Source organism: Octopus sinensis, linkage group LG1, assembly GCF_006345805.1.
Source record: "Octopus sinensis linkage group LG1, ASM634580v1, whole genome shotgun sequence".
In the NCBI taxonomy this organism is placed as follows: domain Eukaryota; kingdom Metazoa; phylum Mollusca; class Cephalopoda; order Octopoda; family Octopodidae; genus Octopus; species Octopus sinensis.
In genome coordinates this window covers 102,252,645-102,270,494 of record NC_042997.1, presented here as the reverse complement: position 1 = coordinate 102,270,494, position 17,850 = coordinate 102,252,645, and the positions used below count along the sequence as shown (strand labels likewise).

Sequence of the window (17,850 nt, the reverse complement as noted above, 5' to 3'; positions counted from 1 at the left end):
TTTCCAAAGAATCAGTAAACACAAAATTCATGTCTAAAAATATCAGACGGTGTGAAGCAGTTGTTGATCTATAATCATATCATTAATGCAGTTACAGGATTTATGTCAATATTTTGATTTAAATATGAAAAAGTAATCTAAAATAGATCATATTCTTTCATAACAATAGGTGGAATCTATTGGGTTGGCAATGAAAGGCCCAACAATCAGTAGAACTTTTAGCTTTGCCTGTCATACAAGCTAATTTGTCCAATGGATTACGTTTCATATTTCTCCAGCATATATTTATGTTTCACTACCATGCAGTATTACATTTTTTAGACTTGCTTTATATAGTTTTCATTTACCATTGAAGTAAAAAAACTTGTTGCTAACAGATAATTGTTTCCAAAACTTTTCCATCCTTTTTCTTATTTTAGCTATTACTTCTTCTTGAACTTCCTTTCTTGTGTGTTTTTATTGCTAATAACATTTATGCATCTGTCATATCTGATATTCTAGTTATCTTTCAACCTACCAGAAATTTTACTACACTATTTGTATTTTTAGTTTGAATTGACTACAAGTCATACGCTGGTAATACTTCAGCACATGACACTGAAATTTTTGTGTTTTCTGTCTCAAACTGATAAGGATAAATGTCATGTTGAGTCTTATTTAAATAGATAATTTTGTTGCCTGTTCTGGCTGCCTCAATAATGCCATCGCTCCATTTTTGCTAATCACTTATATTCAATATATACTATCCCTACTGTAGTATTTTACCACCCTAAAAATGTGTAATCAAGGTGCTTTCCTCATGAGGAGTTTAGTGAAGCAAACTACTCTAAATTTTTGTGCACAATACACAGTCGTTTGCCCCCTTTTAATATCTTGATAGCTCACCAGTGTGACAACTATCTCTCAGCACATCAGTGTTGTTTGTGGTAAGCTTTAAAATTGATTTTTGATTCAGTATGATGACATAAGTGATGTCATTTTACATCAACATGTATCCTGTCTCTTCATCAAAAAGCAGTTTAAATTTGTAATTTTTGTCTTTAAATTCTATATAGATACTACATGCTTTGAGTTTTATGGCATAGATTGTTTGATGTTTTCATCAAATCTTACGATAGACTGCAATTTCTTTATTAAAAATTTGCTTTTTTTTTTTGTGAAATTAACTTTTATTTTGATTATTCTAATTTTAGCTATTGATCTGTTAAGTAAGATGCTTGTTCTTGATGCTGACCAAAGAATTACTGCTGAGGAAGCACTTGCCCATCCATATCTCCATCAATATTCTGATCCTACTGATGAACCTAGTTCCGCAGTCTTTAGAGATCCTTATGAAAATGAGGAACTGTCTCTGGAATCTTGGAGAAGTAAGTGAATGAAGTTTTTTGTTTTTTCTAATAACCATGCCCCTTTTTTAGTCATTATTATAACAAAATAAGAATAAATAACAGATATTTAGAAATTATCTTTGGTTTTGAAACACTAATCATTAGAATACAAACATAGGTTAATTCACTATCTTCACATTTTTATTGGTGCCATTATCTTTAAGCAACTACTTGAAAAATGCTCTGTATTTGGATATCTATTATATTAAAGTGCTAATGATAGGTTGCTGTGGTGTAAAAAATCCATCATGCAATTGAAAGGGTAAAGTAAACTCCATATCTAGAATATACTATCATTCACACATTCTTGAAGAAAGATAGGAATATAGTTATTAGTATTTTAATGGTTGGAAAAACTTGGTATCCAGGACTTAGCATTATGTACATTTTATAGGTAAATGTCATTTTTTATAGCTTTGTGTTGACCAATGTCTTGTGAGTGAAATTGGGTAGACAAAAACTTTATAGAGACCTGTTGAGTGAATTGTACATCAAATTCAAAAGGTAACACACTGTCACACTGATTTCAGAATCATCATCATCATCATTTAGCATGTGTTGTCCATGCTGGCGTGGTTTGGATGGTTTGACTGGGCTGGCATACTGGAAGGCTGCACCTGACTCCAGTTTGATTTGGCATGGTTTCTATGGCTAGATGCCCTTCCTAATGCCAACCACTCCAAGAGTGTAAAAAGTGCTTTTATGTGCCACTGGCACAGGTGCCATTTGTGTGATACCAGTATTATTTGCCATGACTACAATTTTACTTGGCTTGATGGGTCTTCTTCTCAAGCATGACATAATAACAAAGGTCTTGGTCATTGCCTCTGTGAGGCCCAACACTCAAAAGGAGCTTTTCATGTGCCTCTGGCTTCAGCCATTTTGCTTCCATGTGGCCCAATGCTCGAAAGGTGCTTTTTACATTCTACTGGCATGGGTGCCAGTTATGTGACACCAGCATCAGCCATGACTACGATTTCACTTGGCTTGACAGGTCTTCTCAAGCACAGCATATCACCAATGGTCTTGGTCACTAGTCATTACCTCTGTGAGGCTCAAAATTCAAAGATCATGCTTCACCACCATGTCCCATGTTTTCCTGGGTCTACCTCTACCACAGGTTCCCTCCACAGTTAGAGATTGGCACTTCTTTACACAGCTGTCCTCATACATATACATCACATGACCATACCAGCACAGTCATCTCTCTTGCACACCACAACTGATGCTTCTTATGCCCAACTTCCTTTTCAAGATGCTTACACTTTGTCAAACATACACACTGACATTGCACATCCAGTGAAGCATACTGGCTTCATTTCTTTCAAGGACATGCTCTGCATGTCCTTGACTGTCAAAGCTCATGTTTCACTGCTGTGTTGCATAGCTATTCACACACAGGCATCATACAATCTGCTTTTCACTCTGAGGGAAAGGCCCTTTGTTGCCAGCAGTAGAACTCTCAGAACTTTGCCCAGCCTAATCTTATTCTCACAAGCTATGCTCTCAGAGCATCCACCTCCACTACTAACTTGGTCACCTGGATAATGGATTATCTACTACCTCTAGCTTACCCCATTGACAGTTGATGGAGTCTATTTTCTGTACATTTTCGGTGTTTATTGTACCTATGTATCTTCCACACACAAAAGCTATTTTCTCTGTTAACATTCCTCTGATATTGCTGCACCTCTTATGTGTCCATAGCTTACGGAGATTCTCCGTATGCCTTTTCTACAGATCAAGCAGGGTCATCTACCTGAAGGGATTGGTGATTTGTCTGCCTTCCTACTTACTAAGACTTTGGTTTTTGCTAGATTAACTTTAAGACCCTTCGATTCTAGACCTTGTTTCCATACCTGAAACCTCTTCTGTAGTTCTGGTAGTGATTCAGCCATAAGAATAAGGTCATCAGCATAGAGGAGCTTCCAGGGGCAGCTTGTCTTGAATTCCTCTGTTATTGCCTGGAGGATTATGATAAACAAGTGGGGCCTGAGGACCCATCCTTGGTGAACCCCTACTTGTACCTTGAATTCTTCTCTGTACTTGTTGCCAACACTCACCTTACTGGTAGCATCCCTGTTCATGCCTTGTACAGTTCTCACCAACCACTTATCTAACCCTCGTTTCTGCATTGACCACCAGACAAGGGATTGGAGGACTCTCTCAAAAGCTTTCTCCAAGTCAACAAAAGCCAAATACAGAGGTTTATCTTTGGCTATGTATTTCTCCTGCAGCTGTCTTACCAGAAATATAGTGTCAGTGGTGCTTCTCCCTGACTCAACTACACTGCATCTCATCTAGACTCATTCTCTCCCTAATTAGTTGGGCTATGACCCTCTCTTTGACCTTCATTACCTGATCCAACAACTTGATACCTCTGTAATTATTTGTATCTAAAGTGTCACCTTTACCTTTCTAGCAGTTGGCTATAGTGCTGCTACACCAGTCATTGGGTATGACTCCTTTGTGTATCACCTGGTTAACTATAAAGGTGACTAGGCTATAGCCGACACTGCCAGATATTTTGAGCATCTCTGCAGTGATTCCTGATAGGCCGGGGGCTTTCCCTGTCTTCATACTCTTAATTGCTTTATCTACCAAGGTACTGTCAACTTGGATAGCTGGTCCCTCAGCAGACTCTCTTTCTCCCATTCATTTTCTTTATTGAGCAACCTTTCATAGTGGCATCTCCAAACCTCTCTCTTTGCAGCCTTGTTTAGTGCAAGTGAACCATCATCCATGCGGACACATTTCTCTCTTTCAACATCATGATTCTCTCTCACACACTGTCTTGCAACACGAAATACCTCAAGTCTTTGGTCCTCATGGCGCAGAACATTGGCAAATTTTTTCTCATCTGCTTCCCCTCTGGCTAAATAAACCCGTCTCCTAGCTTCCCTTTTGGCAGTCTGATAGAGTCCCCTGCTACCACAGTTCTTCCAGTCCTTCCAAGCCTGTTTCTTATCTTTCTCTCTCTCTCTGTATTTATACATATATACACATATAAATATATACATACATACACATAAATATATACACACACACATATATATATATACTTATACATATACATTTATATGCATATAAATATATACATACACAAATATATACAGATATAAATATATATACATATATGTGAATAATGTATATTGTTCATTATTTTTACAGAGATCATCTATGATGAATTAAAAGAGTTTCATGAACTGAAATTGAAGAATATAAGTGGATCCTCTAGTGAACATGCAACAGAAGCATCTGGAACGGTTGTCTAACAAAACACTTTTGTTATGTATTTAAATAATCTGCAATTCCCTTTCTTGCCTTCATTACCTGATGATCTTAGATTCTTCCTCCAATGTTATATCTTTTCCTTAGCAAACAAACCTGTCACTTTTGAACTGCTGCCATCACTGTGTTTGTAAGTATGTAAAAAAAAATAATTATGTAGTATATATAAAATTTGGCTTGTCATTTAAGCATTGCTCATTGTATGTGAAGGAGAGTATGTCTATTTTTGTATCCAATCTGCGTGTGTGTGTGTGTGTATGTACTTTCAAACATACACTCACACATTCTCAATTTGAGCTAGTAATCAACATGTATAATGAATAGATTTTTTTTTTTTGCTGAACTTTATAATTTGTTTTTAGTGCTCATTTCTAGCCATTTTCAATTTTTAAAATGTGTTTTGAAGTTTAATTGGAAAACAATGTTAAAAGTTGGTATCTTGAGCCACCTATTAGGTTTTTAATGAATTAAAAGAAAAAGTTAGTTATATTTTTTCTATTTTTTTCAGTGTAAATTTTAGTTATGGTCAATGTATAGGATATTATGACACCCCTCCCACAAAAAAAAAAAAAAAATTACTATTTACCACAAATAAACATGAACAAACATTTATTTTCTGAGATAATTTGAGTGTTGAGGATGTAAGATCCTACTGATTATTGTGTGTATACACACACATAAAGCTTTTAAACAAATAGTTGCTAAGTTGATTTTTGTGCATCATATTTGATGACTTATAAGGTGGGCTTTTTTATGTGTTCCAGAAATCAGTCTGTCACTTAAGAACACAAAGTCAGTATTTGATTTACTGGCACATGGTAGTTCAGAGGCTACAATTCCCTGTAAAATGAAGTGCAAGCATCCCATTTACTTTTCAGAGTTACTAGTAATTTTCTAAGGTATCAATGCATATCAATAGTACTTATATCATATAACATAACACAACACCTGGTGAGAAAATGTAATGATAACACCTGACCATATATGTAAGCAAACTTGTAGCTAGTTGTTCCCAGAACTTGATGCTCTGTACTGCCAGTCTCACTCTTTCATTACTTTGAAGCCAGCAGTCATTTAGAAAGTTATTTAATTCCATATCATTTAGTACTAACAGAATGTTAGTAACTTTATATTTCAAATTTCACTTGTCCTTATCTGTAATTAATTGTAGCTTTGAGGCAAAAATTCCTCAATTGATTTTTGTAATATATCAATAAATTTAAATGGTTTTATAATTATTTTAATGTTTGATTGAACCGTATAGAAGATGTATTTTAGCTAGAAATATAATAATGAAAAGTTAAGATTTTTATATAATCTGGGAGTTCAAACTACCAATAGCATTTAAACTGACTGTATCAGGCCCCAAATATTCTACCTGTTTCATGTTTAAACCTGTCACACCTAGCATCTTAAACCTACATTACAATGTCATTCTAAAAGTAAGCAAATCATATCATCAAAATCTTGAAGCTATAACATAATGCATGATTAATTCAAAACCATGAATAAACAGGCATTACATTTAACAGTAATCTGAATATTAGAGGTTTAAATGACTGGATGGGTGGGGTAGGCTATGACAGCCAAGTAAAAACGTCGAAATGTTTTTCAAGAAAGAGACTGCCAAAATTGAGGTGTGTCATATAAGGTCATGCATCTTATAAGCTGTGAAATATGGTAATTATAATGCTACACACACTGTATTAAAACAGATGTGTATACTTCATGTGTGTTTGTGTATCTTTGTATGAACATGTGTTTTATGTATGTCCCTTTGACTATTTTATTTTATGGAAGCAGCAAAAGTATCTAGAAATGTATGCAAGGTAAAGAAACAACAAGGAAATGTAAATCTTTTAAGTCAGATTTTCAAAGTTTCAAAACATTTCATAGAAAGGGTTTTCTCCCTGTTTTCTCATTTTGGCTGATAACCTTATATTTTTAACTAGATTTGACAAATTAAAAAAGTCATCTGTCTCCCCACCCCCATTACAAATATCCAGTATTTTCCATTACAAATATTCATTATTAATATTTTGTTTTGTTGCTTGTTACTCTCAATATGGTTATTGGCTTCTATTGGAAACTATGAAAATTTGATTTTAATTCTTTTCCTTACATAAAATTCATTTATCTACCATAATTTTGAAAATAAAAACAATTTCAAATAGGTTTGGTAAGGGAGATGATGTGTATGTGTGTGTGTGTGTTAATCTGTATATATTTTGTATGTGTGAAGTATGCATGTACATATTGATTAATGTATTATGAGTGAGGAAATTAAATATATACTCATGTAATACTGTCCTTTCTTAAACTAAATCTCACTTATCTTTTATTCACCTCTCTTGATTAGGTGCTACTAATCTCTCTCTGCCAAAATCTCACACTTCATTTATGTCTTCCCTACAAAGAAATTTACAGAAAAATAAAAGCTCAACATCTAAGATAACTTTCCTTTCAACACACACACACACAGATATATATATATATGTATATATGTATATATATATAAGATCAGACTATCAAACATATTGATGATACCAGATAAGTGATCTTCAAAATGTAATTAACATACAATATTTCATCATCTCATAAAAATACTTTGATTATATATATATATATTATATATATATATATATATATATATATATATATATATATATATATAATCAGCGTGTGTGTGTGTGTGTATGTATACATGCATGCACCTATTAAGTTTTTTAGCATTGTTACTTTAGATCAGTTATGAACAAATTTAATATCCTGAGTGGTTTCTCCTGTAAGCTGTTATTAAAATTTATTAAAACTGATTACAAAAATACTCTACAAGTGAAATTGAGGAAACATATGCAAAACCCTTCCAAACCCTGATTATATTGAACTGTAATAGAAACACAGTGGCAGTTTACTCATTAGAAATGTAGTCACAAAAGGGTTGAGTAATGTAAATTTGCTTATTCTTTTTAAACCAATTTTTGGTCTTTGACTGCATCTTAGATTACCATTTCTGCAAGATTTTGCGAATATTTGTATATACTGGTATCAGTAAATATTTTTTTTTTTTAATCGTTTTGTTAGATTGTTATCAGTAATCATTTGAATTGTTCTGTATATATATATATACAATATATATTCTTGAATTTGATAGAATTTTTTTTTTTATCAATATAAAAGGAAACATCACGTGTGATTTTTCTTTTGATTTTTTAAAGTTTTTTTTTTTTTTTTCTGTTTTTGATCTGCTCGTCAACTTCTCATCTTTTTGAAAATCGAAGAAGGCGCTGAGAATATTTCAATTTTTGCTTCCTAACTCAAATGTGCCTGTTATCCATGATTTTTTATCTTTTACTCAGTGACCATAAATAAGTTAAAAACTGTTTTAATTTAAAGGTGAATTGCTGAAAATTGGTTAAATCATATAATTGTTAGATTATCATTATGAAAAAGATTTAACAATTTTGATAATAATAAAAATATGTATTTGCCATGTTATCTGTTCAATATATATATATATATAAATCATTTTTTATTTTATACTTATTTTCTTTTTATACATGACAGTAAGAAAGTGTTTGTATTATTCATGATGGCAAATGAATTTTTTGAGCATTTTTCTCTCAAAGAACACACATTATATACACATTCAGACACTTGTATATAATGTGTGTATATGTATGTATATATATGTGTGTGTGTGTGTACATATATAGATGTACATGCATACCCATTGTTGAATATTCAAAAATGGTTCTTCATATACTTTGTAAGAAACTATTAAACAGTTTCTGGTATTTTTTGTTTGTTTTTTAATAGTGTATATATTGTAGATATTCCTACTTTATAAATCTCAACATAAATTTCCAACATGCTTGTTATATTAGCACAATGCTGGTTGTGTGTGTGTGTGTTGCTTTCTAATAGTTTTTGGATGCTTGTTGATTTCTTTTCTTTTTTTTTCTTGTCAGTATTTTGTTTGTATTATAATTGGAAATAATAAGGTGGCCAGGTGGCAGAATTAGTAGTATGTTAGATCAGACAAAATGCTTAGTAGCGTTTCTTCTGGCTCTTAATGTGCTGAGCTCAAATCCCACTGGGGGTCACCTTTGCTTGTCATCCTTTCAGGGTCAGTAAAATAAAGTACCAGTCTAGTACTTGGGTTGATTTAATTTGATTAACCTCACTTCCTCTAAAACTGCTGGCCTTGTGCCAAACTTTGAAACCATTATAATTGGAAATTATCCAATGACAATCCATGGAGACTATAAGCCAGCAATGGAATAGAAATGGAGAATTTTTTGGGGAACTTACTTTTTCACATGTAATATGTTTATATTAAGATGTATAGAAAAGCACTTTTATGTAAAAATAAATCTTGAACACTTTTGCGCAGACGTAGCTACATTTGAGAATGCATTATAAATTTATCATAGCTTATGTGATCTATTAGGCCACCTCCACTCCACAGTTTTTTCTCTGTGTGTGTGTGCTTTTTAATGTATATATTGTATGCATCACTCTGCTTTCTGTTCAAACTCATCACCCTTCTGCTAAGAGATGAATATTTTAGAGAGATAGTCAACAGAGAATCACCTGACAACACTAACTGCTCAAGAAATGTGCCTGATTAATCTCTGCTCACAATGCTTGACAGATTTAGTTAAATGAACCAAAAGTCTTCACTATAACTTTTTATCAGTAAAGAACTATATTAACATAACTGAATTATTTCAGAATTTGTAATAAGTTTCTATTTTGAATGAACAGTCTCAACAGCCAGTGGATGCTAACAAAATAAAGGTTAAGAAAAGGGTTAATGTTTCATTTGGAAATTAGTAAACATATATCAGGCATATTTATAGCTGAATGGTTTTAAGTGGTTCACTTCACAACCACAAGGTCCTTGGCATTTTAGGCGAATGTAATTTTCTATATCCCCAGGTCGACCCAACTTTTGAGTAAAAATAGGTTGATGAGAATGCTATAAAAGTCTTAGACTTGTAATTTAAAAGTATATTCTTGTCATATGCTGTGTGTCGCTGATTTTGTCTGAGAATTTACATTAAGAGTGTATATGTCTGTGGATTGCTCAGCAACTTATCAATTCAGTTGGCAGGAAATTCAGTTCATCAAACAATACTTATTGTTGAAACTGAGAGATATCTTATTCGTCCAGTAAAAATATTAATTCAAAAGTGCTGATTTGAATATTTGAGTGGTGTCAGGATGGTAGCAATGAGGTTCTGAAGAGCTTAGCGAGTCATGAAGACACATGGCTTTGTACTCACGTTCACAAGATTGTGGCTTCTATTCCAGTATTTCATTGTTACTTCAATCCACTCAGCTGTAAATGAGTTCTACCAGTAACCAAGATGTTAACCCTGCAATGGGCTTGCGTCCCATTCAGATTTGGAGGGAGTGTTATAATTTCAGTCAACTTATAAGCTACGGAATTTGAGTTAATCTCTGGCTTTATGAATATTAGGACTCTGGAGAACTAAACTGTTAGTTATGGTAAGAGAAACAACTATAGGACCTAACTCATGAATATTTAGGAAGGATAATAAATTATCTTAACCTAACCTTGGATGCTTTGTTTAAGGTAAAATGCTAATAAGGTTTTATATTTGATAAAAATTGAAACCTAGTCAATCTTGGAAAATTGCGAGGCATCAAAGTGTTAGTAAATGGCTCATGATCGTAAGATAATGGTTTCGATTCCCAGACCAGGTAATGCGTTGCGTTTTTGAGCAAAGCACTTCATTTCACGTTGCTCCTATCTATTCAGCTGGTAAAAATGAGTTATCCTGCGACCAACCAGCATCTTTTCCAAGGAAGAATAGACCAGAGAAGCCAAGAAACCAGCTCTATGCCCCTTACAGAGTAATGTGGCTTAACCAGAGAGTTTAAACATGGGATGTGTGTAAGATTCTTAAATTGTAAAGATATGAGTTGCAAGGATTTCTTTTTCGTTTTTATCCCTAAAATTTGCTGATATTTTTCAGTGCTGAAAATAGTTCAACATGTTTTTTTTTTGTCATTTGAGGAATATCCTCCTTGAAAATGGTTATTGTCATAATAAAAAGGAACTGACAATCAGCAAAGAAAATTGTGAGAAAAAAATGAAAAACGTCTATACTATGAATATATGGAAAGAAAATGTTATTACTGTTGAAAAGTTATAGCAGGTTTATAATTCTCTATATAGAGGCTGTAGCCTTTCCTCTCTTGTTGTTTAGTTCTTTCACTAAATAAACCGTTTCATTTATATTGACCTTATGACCATGAAGTCTTTCACTTATCTGTCAAGAATTTAATAGATTAGTTGTTACTGGGTTTTTTTTTTTGTCATCAAGATTCAGTAAACTTTTATATCAAACTAGGTATATATCCGTCGCTTTGCTGCCGGTAAAAATATTTGTTAACCATGCACGTATCTTTTTAATAGTAGAGACTTATAAAGTGAAAGTCTCGTTTGTTATTATGGTGACAACACTACCGATCTATCTTTCACACACACATACCCACTATCTATATTACTCAACAACAACCTGTTTTTTGTCTTGTAACATAATTCTTTCACACGCATACACACACACTGAATTTCTCAATAGCAGCGACCACCTGTCATCATGGTGAAAGGCTTCTAAAGTCTGTTGCGTTGCCGTATGTTAAAAGATATACAGAAATACATACATACAAAAAAAAAATAACGATTTTGTTATATGGTGGAAGTTAAAAAAATTTTTTTGGAAGCCTGTGTTGTGTTGACAGACTTGTACTTAAAATTCCCTCGTTTTTAGTCAAAACTTGTTAGTTACTATGGTGACAACACTACCTGTATATCTACCTTTCACACACTATCTCACTGTATTTCCCCCTCAACAACAATTTTTTTCTCTTCTACATGTATCTTGTGACGGGTGGACGGACAGAGATCAGCTCTTTTATAATATAAAACTTTTTAAAAATTTGATTAGTGGGTTTGGTTTTCTTCTTAGCAGTTGTTGCTGTTTTAATCAGACTCCCATGTATCTAATTTTAAGCCCTGACATATCAACACAGTGATAAGTCATATTTTCTTGTAAAATATTAAGTTTGGAATTAATCTTGATATAAATACAGGTATCCCGCGCATTATAGCTATATCAGGTTACGAGATTTCGCGCTTACGGAAATTTCGGAATGCGGTCTATAATTTCGCTCTTACGGAAACTCGTAGTGCATATATTTTGAATTGTTAAAGAATTTAAAACTGCACTTTCTTCTTAGCTCAATGGCCATTTTGCGTTTTAGTTAAGATCAAAGTATATAGCTAACGATTTGGAAAACTATCATCACGTTACACACACACACACACACGTGAGTCAACAGGTGAGATCCAGAGATGCTCAATATAGAAAACACTAGTGCTCAGATGATTTGAACTTACATTCCGAGATCTTTGTCGAGGACTAAATTTGTTTATATATGAGTGTTTATCTGAATATTTTCAGTTTTTATTCCTCTCTCTCTCTCTCTGTATATATCCCTGTATATATTTACATGTGTATATGTATATTTTATATTCAAGCCCAAACATGTTTATCTATATCACCCTCTCGGTCCCCCCCTCTCTCTCTATTTTTTAATGTGTGTATGTATGGATGTACGTTTCTCTCATCAACACGAACGCAACAACCAACAGCAATATAGAATGAAGTGGATAAGCAGATCCGTTTCAAATAAAAACAATGTAGTGTCCTAGTGTATTTTAAAAATTGAATGAAATGTCTATGAGGATTGACTGGAGACTAAACAGCAAGAGCAATATAACCACTGCAACACCAACAATATACAACCACTTTGACCAACATCTAAATCAATGCAAACCATGCTATCCCCACTATCAACCCACCAACTTTTGAATCCAACTGGCTGCAACAGATAGCATATACGCCAACATGTTTGCATGAGAGAGAGTGTGTGTGTTTGTCTTAATTCGCCCCTTGCACTTCTGGCTTATCTATAAAATCTGAACTGTCTTACAATGTACTGAGCCGCCAATTGAACGTAAATTATATTTTTGATAATGTGAGAATAGAATATGTCTCCAAGAATACAACTTCTTTGTTTTGGCCAATGGATCAAGGTGTGATAGCCTACTTCAAGGCATATTATATGCGATTCAATTTACTAATGCAACTGACGGAGGATAAACCTACAGTTAGAGATTTCTTGACGAAATTCAACATAATGAATGTTGTAGATAATATGGCTGAGTCGTGGGATGAAGTGAAACCAACTTTGAATAGTGCTTGGATAAAAACAAATACGGCCAGACTGTATCCATGACATTAAATGTTTTCCTCAAGCAGAAGGATATTGTGGCACTTGCAAAGGATGTAGGATTGGAAGAAGTCGTTGAGAATAATGTCATTGAGTTGCTGGTATCGAAGAAAGTTTATCGAACGAGGAGCTGATGCTGGAAAAAGAAACTGAGAATACAGATGAGCCGACAGAAGTTTCACCTCCATCACATAAATTGGCTCCAAAAAATATTGCGATGGGTTGGCACTTACAGAGAAAATTTTGCAGGTTTTTGCTGATAATGATATTAATTGTAAAATAAAATTACAAGAGGAATTTACAATAAGATCAATTTCTATACTGAGCCGTACAAAGAGATGGTGCGTCCAGCTGATGTTTGTGATAATGACTATAAGATAGTAAATATTGTCCCTCATCCTTCTAGTAACATTCATTCCACAACCATTACAGTAGTCAACATCTTTGGTAGTAAGAATGCATTCTTTCGATATTACGATTCTTATTAATTCCCTAACGTATTCCTCTCGAAATGTTTTTGTGTTTTTATGTTTGTGGCATACTGGACCGTGTAAGTTTAGAAATTATTTTCGTGTATGAAAGTGATTGCTTGTTCTCCCCACCTCCCTGAAAAGTCCGCAGGAATGCAGTCTCACTTGATATGAAAATCAATAAGAAAATTCCATATTACGAAACCTCGCGTTACGGACAAGCTTTCAGAAACGCATTCTTTCCGTAAAAAGAGGGATTCCTGTACATTACAAAATCTAGTTAAATACTAAGTCAACTCCAACATCCAATCTAATTGTTATATTGTACTGCATTTTCATTCAGGAAAAACACTGACTTTTCTCTAACTCGTAAAAGGTCATGATATTGTTGACTAAGTGGAGTATGTTCAGTCTCTTTTTTTTGTCTCTCTTTCTCTCTCTCTCTTCTTTCTATTTGGTGGGTGTGGGGAGGGATTCTAGTGATGCTACGATGATCGTCATCATGTTAACGTCTACTTTTCCATCTTGCATGGGTCAGACGGAATTTGTTGTCGAGGCATTTTCTACTGTTGGATGCCCTTTCTCTTGCTTACCTCTACCTATTCCAAGCTAGGTTACACTCGCCCATGTCTGGACGTGTTTTTATAGAAGATTGGAAATAACCCCATTCGTGTGACAGTGTCAGTCATTTACAACTATTACACGATGTCATGACAAGGAGGCACACACAAACATATGTACATGCTTCTTACAGGTTCCGCACATGAAATCCACTCAAGGCATTGCTTGGTTCAAGGCTATAAGTAGAAGACACTTGCCCTCTGAAAAATATTTTTTTGCGCGTTTGTTTCATAACTTCAAATAAATATTGGCTTTAAATTTTGGTATAAGGCCAGCAGTTTTGGGGGCGGGGCCAAGTCGATTACATCGCTCCCCAGTGTTCAACTGGTACTTATTTTATCGACTTCCGAAAGGATGAAAGGTGAAGTCAACTTCAGTGAGATTTCAACTAAGCATTTTCTCTCGGCGTGCTAATGATCGATAGATTAAGTACCAAAATTAGTAATAAGTGCTAGGGTCAATTTGTTTGACCAAAACCCTTCAAAGCGATGCTGAAGTATGGCCGCAATCCAATAACTGAAACAAGTACAAGATAAATCCAAGAAATAAAATTTCATCTTAATTACATGAGGCAATCATGTCATATTAGCAATATAGGCTTTCATGACTTGTTTCTAACTTGATCAGCAATTATAAAAGACCCGCCTATAAAATACATTAGATCTTCCGTTTAAAAAAAATGACTTAGCTTTTATAATTGGTGGGGAATGCTGAAAATAGCAACAATCTGTAATTGCAAGGAAATGATCAAGATTTTGGATTTCCACTTTGGGTTCAGTCCTACTGCTCGGCACCTTGGGCAAATGTCCACTACTGTTGCCTCGAGTCTTGTGAGTGAATTTGGTAGATGGAAACTGTGGAAGCGCATTGTGTGTGTGTGCATACGCCACTGCTGGTGTTGGTTTACGTTCCTGTGACTTATCATTTCGTTCACTTCTTGCTGAACTGCTAAGTACCAGATTTAAATACTAAGTATTGGGATTGATTTGTTCGACTAAAACACTTGAAGGTGGTGTCCCAGTATGGCTGCAGTTCAATAGCTGGAGCAAGTAAAAATAGGTATAAAGAATAATTTTAATAATGGCATCTTATTGATATTTCTTCGTTTAAAGAAATTAGTGTATATTTAAATAGGTCTTAATTTTTTTCAATCCAAAACTGGTTAAAAAGTTATGGTACTTAAACGCAAGAAAATCGCTGCAAATGATTTTCCTATTAAGCACCATATACGTTATTGGTTTAATGTTGTTTTTTTACAGTAACATTTGACATCTTTTAATGGTTATTAGAACGTGTCTTACTTCTTTTATCATATAATTACCATGTTGTGTACATTATCATTTTCCTTAATTTTTTTTCAAATGGAGTTTGTAGTCCCTTAAACTTGGTTACTAGGCATAACTGATCTTTCAAATTGAAGGAAATTTGTTTTATTTATTTTATGCTTTAAACAACTCATTAATTTTTATATTGGAAGCACTCCGTCGGTTACGACGACGAGGGTTCCGGTTGATCCGATCAACGGAACAGCCTGCTCGTGAAATTAACGTGTAAGTGGCTGAGCACTCCACAGACACGTGTACCCTTAACGTAGTTCTCGGGGATATTCAGCGTGACACAGAGAGTGACAAGGCCAGCCCTTTGAAATACAGGTACAACAGAAACAGGAAGTAAGAGTGAGAGAAAGTTGTGGTGAAAGAGTACAGCAGGGATCACCACCATCCCTGCCGGAGCATCGTGGAGCTTTTAGGTGTTTTTGCTCAATAAACACTCACAACGCCCGGTCTGGGAATCGAAACCGCGATCCTACGACCGCGAGTCCGCTGCCTTAACCACTGGGCCATTGCGCCTCCACCAATTTTTATATAATTCATTTTAGTTAGCTATAAGTTACATAAGAAAGTTTCCTTGACCTGCTTCTGTTAGCCTACATACCTACAGATAACTAAATACAGGTAAGTTGACTGCTGTACTTAAAGTGAGTACAGATGATTGATATTTATGAAATTAATCATTAAAACTAAAATTTTCTATGCTACACGTGAAACCGGAGCCCGAATATCTCAAGTACCGATGCTTCATATTTCTCTATAGTTAGTAATATTTTAGTAACATTTCTAATCAGTATTAGCTCTCCAGTGTATTCCTTAGGGTTAGGGTTAGAGAAAAACATTTAACTCATGCTAGCTACCTGTTAATTGTTAAATACTAATGCTAATGATCCAGCCAGCTACAGAAGAATAGACTGAATTTTACTAGTAGTATTTCTAGGTGGGAAGCATTTAGTATAGAAAGCACATTGGCTTTAGTCCATGACTGTTTCTATTTCAGATCGTAGATACTTTCACCTTACGTTGCTCATGTTACCAAGAAGCAAATGAAGATTGTAGTTATTGCATTCTCTTCAGAGTTTAACTTTAGGCTTTATGGATAGCTGCAGAGTATGTCTAGAAATTATTTCTGTGTAGTTATTTCTTAATCGATATCATGTGAGTAAGCTAGAAAGAGATTTCTGGGAGTTTGCACCCCGCTGTACACATACCAAAGGATAAAAATGTCTGCTTAGTGAAACTCGTTGCGCAGCTTTGATACCCGATTGAATTCACATTAGAGAAAACGTACACACTCTCCCCGCTTACTAATGTATAGCTGTTTCTAAGTAAGAAATTAATTAAAAAGCAAGCAGAGCTGTATGGTAAGCTCAGGCCCATAGTATAGGCTCGTCTGAATAGCGATGTTATATTTGCCGTAGCTATGAAAAAATTTGAGGCACCATGAAAAAAATATTCAGTCTCAAGATTGCAGTTGATGTTTGTGTCTAGCAACGAAATAATTTAACCCTTTATAATTCTGACATCGCCTGTCTGCATTGAATGACACCTTTCAAAACCGTAAGTTTACAATGGTTTCGAATTGGCCAAATTTGTAGTTGTACTCAAATAAGAAAGCAACATTCTGAAGAAAAGATTTTGAAAGTTTTTATTGTAGTAGCAAACAATTCGCAGAAATTATAAACAAGGCCATCAACTCTTGTTTAGGTTCATTAGTCCGGATACTTCTGGCTGATGAGAATTAATATGTCGAAACACCGGTGCTCTAGAATCGAGTACAAAGAAGAAACTGTTCTATGACAAACACAACTGCAATTAACATATTTCCGTTTGTATCTGTCGATATGTATTAAGAATAAATACGCAAGTCATCGCTTCGAATCTCGCTGCTCACCATGTATATAACAATTTATTATAATATTTATTGTAGATTTAGTGTTACTCTCAACTTTTTAACGAAATTTAAAACTAGTGGGGAAATACTAAACATTTTTATTTGAAAAGCTTTCAATAAAGGGAACCCGGAAATGTTTATATTTTCTGCTTAAATTCTTCATCTCTGCATAGATTTTAAAATAAGAAAGTAAAGAACACCATACATAGCTAATATTGATTTCAAATTTTGGCACAAGGCCAACAATTTCGGGATGGGGGGGGGGCAAATCGTTTACATTGACTCCAGTACTCAACTGGTACCTATTCTGTCGACCCCGACGGGATGAAAGACATAGTCGACCTCGATGGAATGTGAACTCGGGACGTAAAAACGAACGAAATGCTGCTAAACATATGGCCCAGCGTGCTAACGGTTCTTCTAGCTCGCCGCCTTACGTATTAGTGATGAAAACAAAAAAAAAAAAGACCTTTACAAACTAGTTTTTCTTTTTTTTCTTTCTTTCAAACAAATGGCATATTCAT

General features: G+C 34.4%; 1 protein-coding gene across 1 annotated transcript in view; it reads left to right on the top strand.

The window, feature by feature from the left end:
* The window catches only part of LOC115217133 (mitogen-activated protein kinase 14), a 57,209-nt gene extending 51,578 nt beyond the window's left edge, over positions 1-5,631 (top strand). Inside the window, exons 12-13 of the mRNA XM_029786746.2 lie at positions 1,194-1,367; positions 4,560-5,631. Coding sequence (XP_029642606.1) covers positions 1,194-1,367; positions 4,560-4,663 — 278 coding nt within the window. The 3' untranslated portion in view covers positions 4,664-5,631. The remainder of the gene's footprint in view (positions 1-1,193; positions 1,368-4,559) is intronic.
* The last annotated feature ends 12,219 nt before the right edge of the window (positions 5,632-17,850 follow it).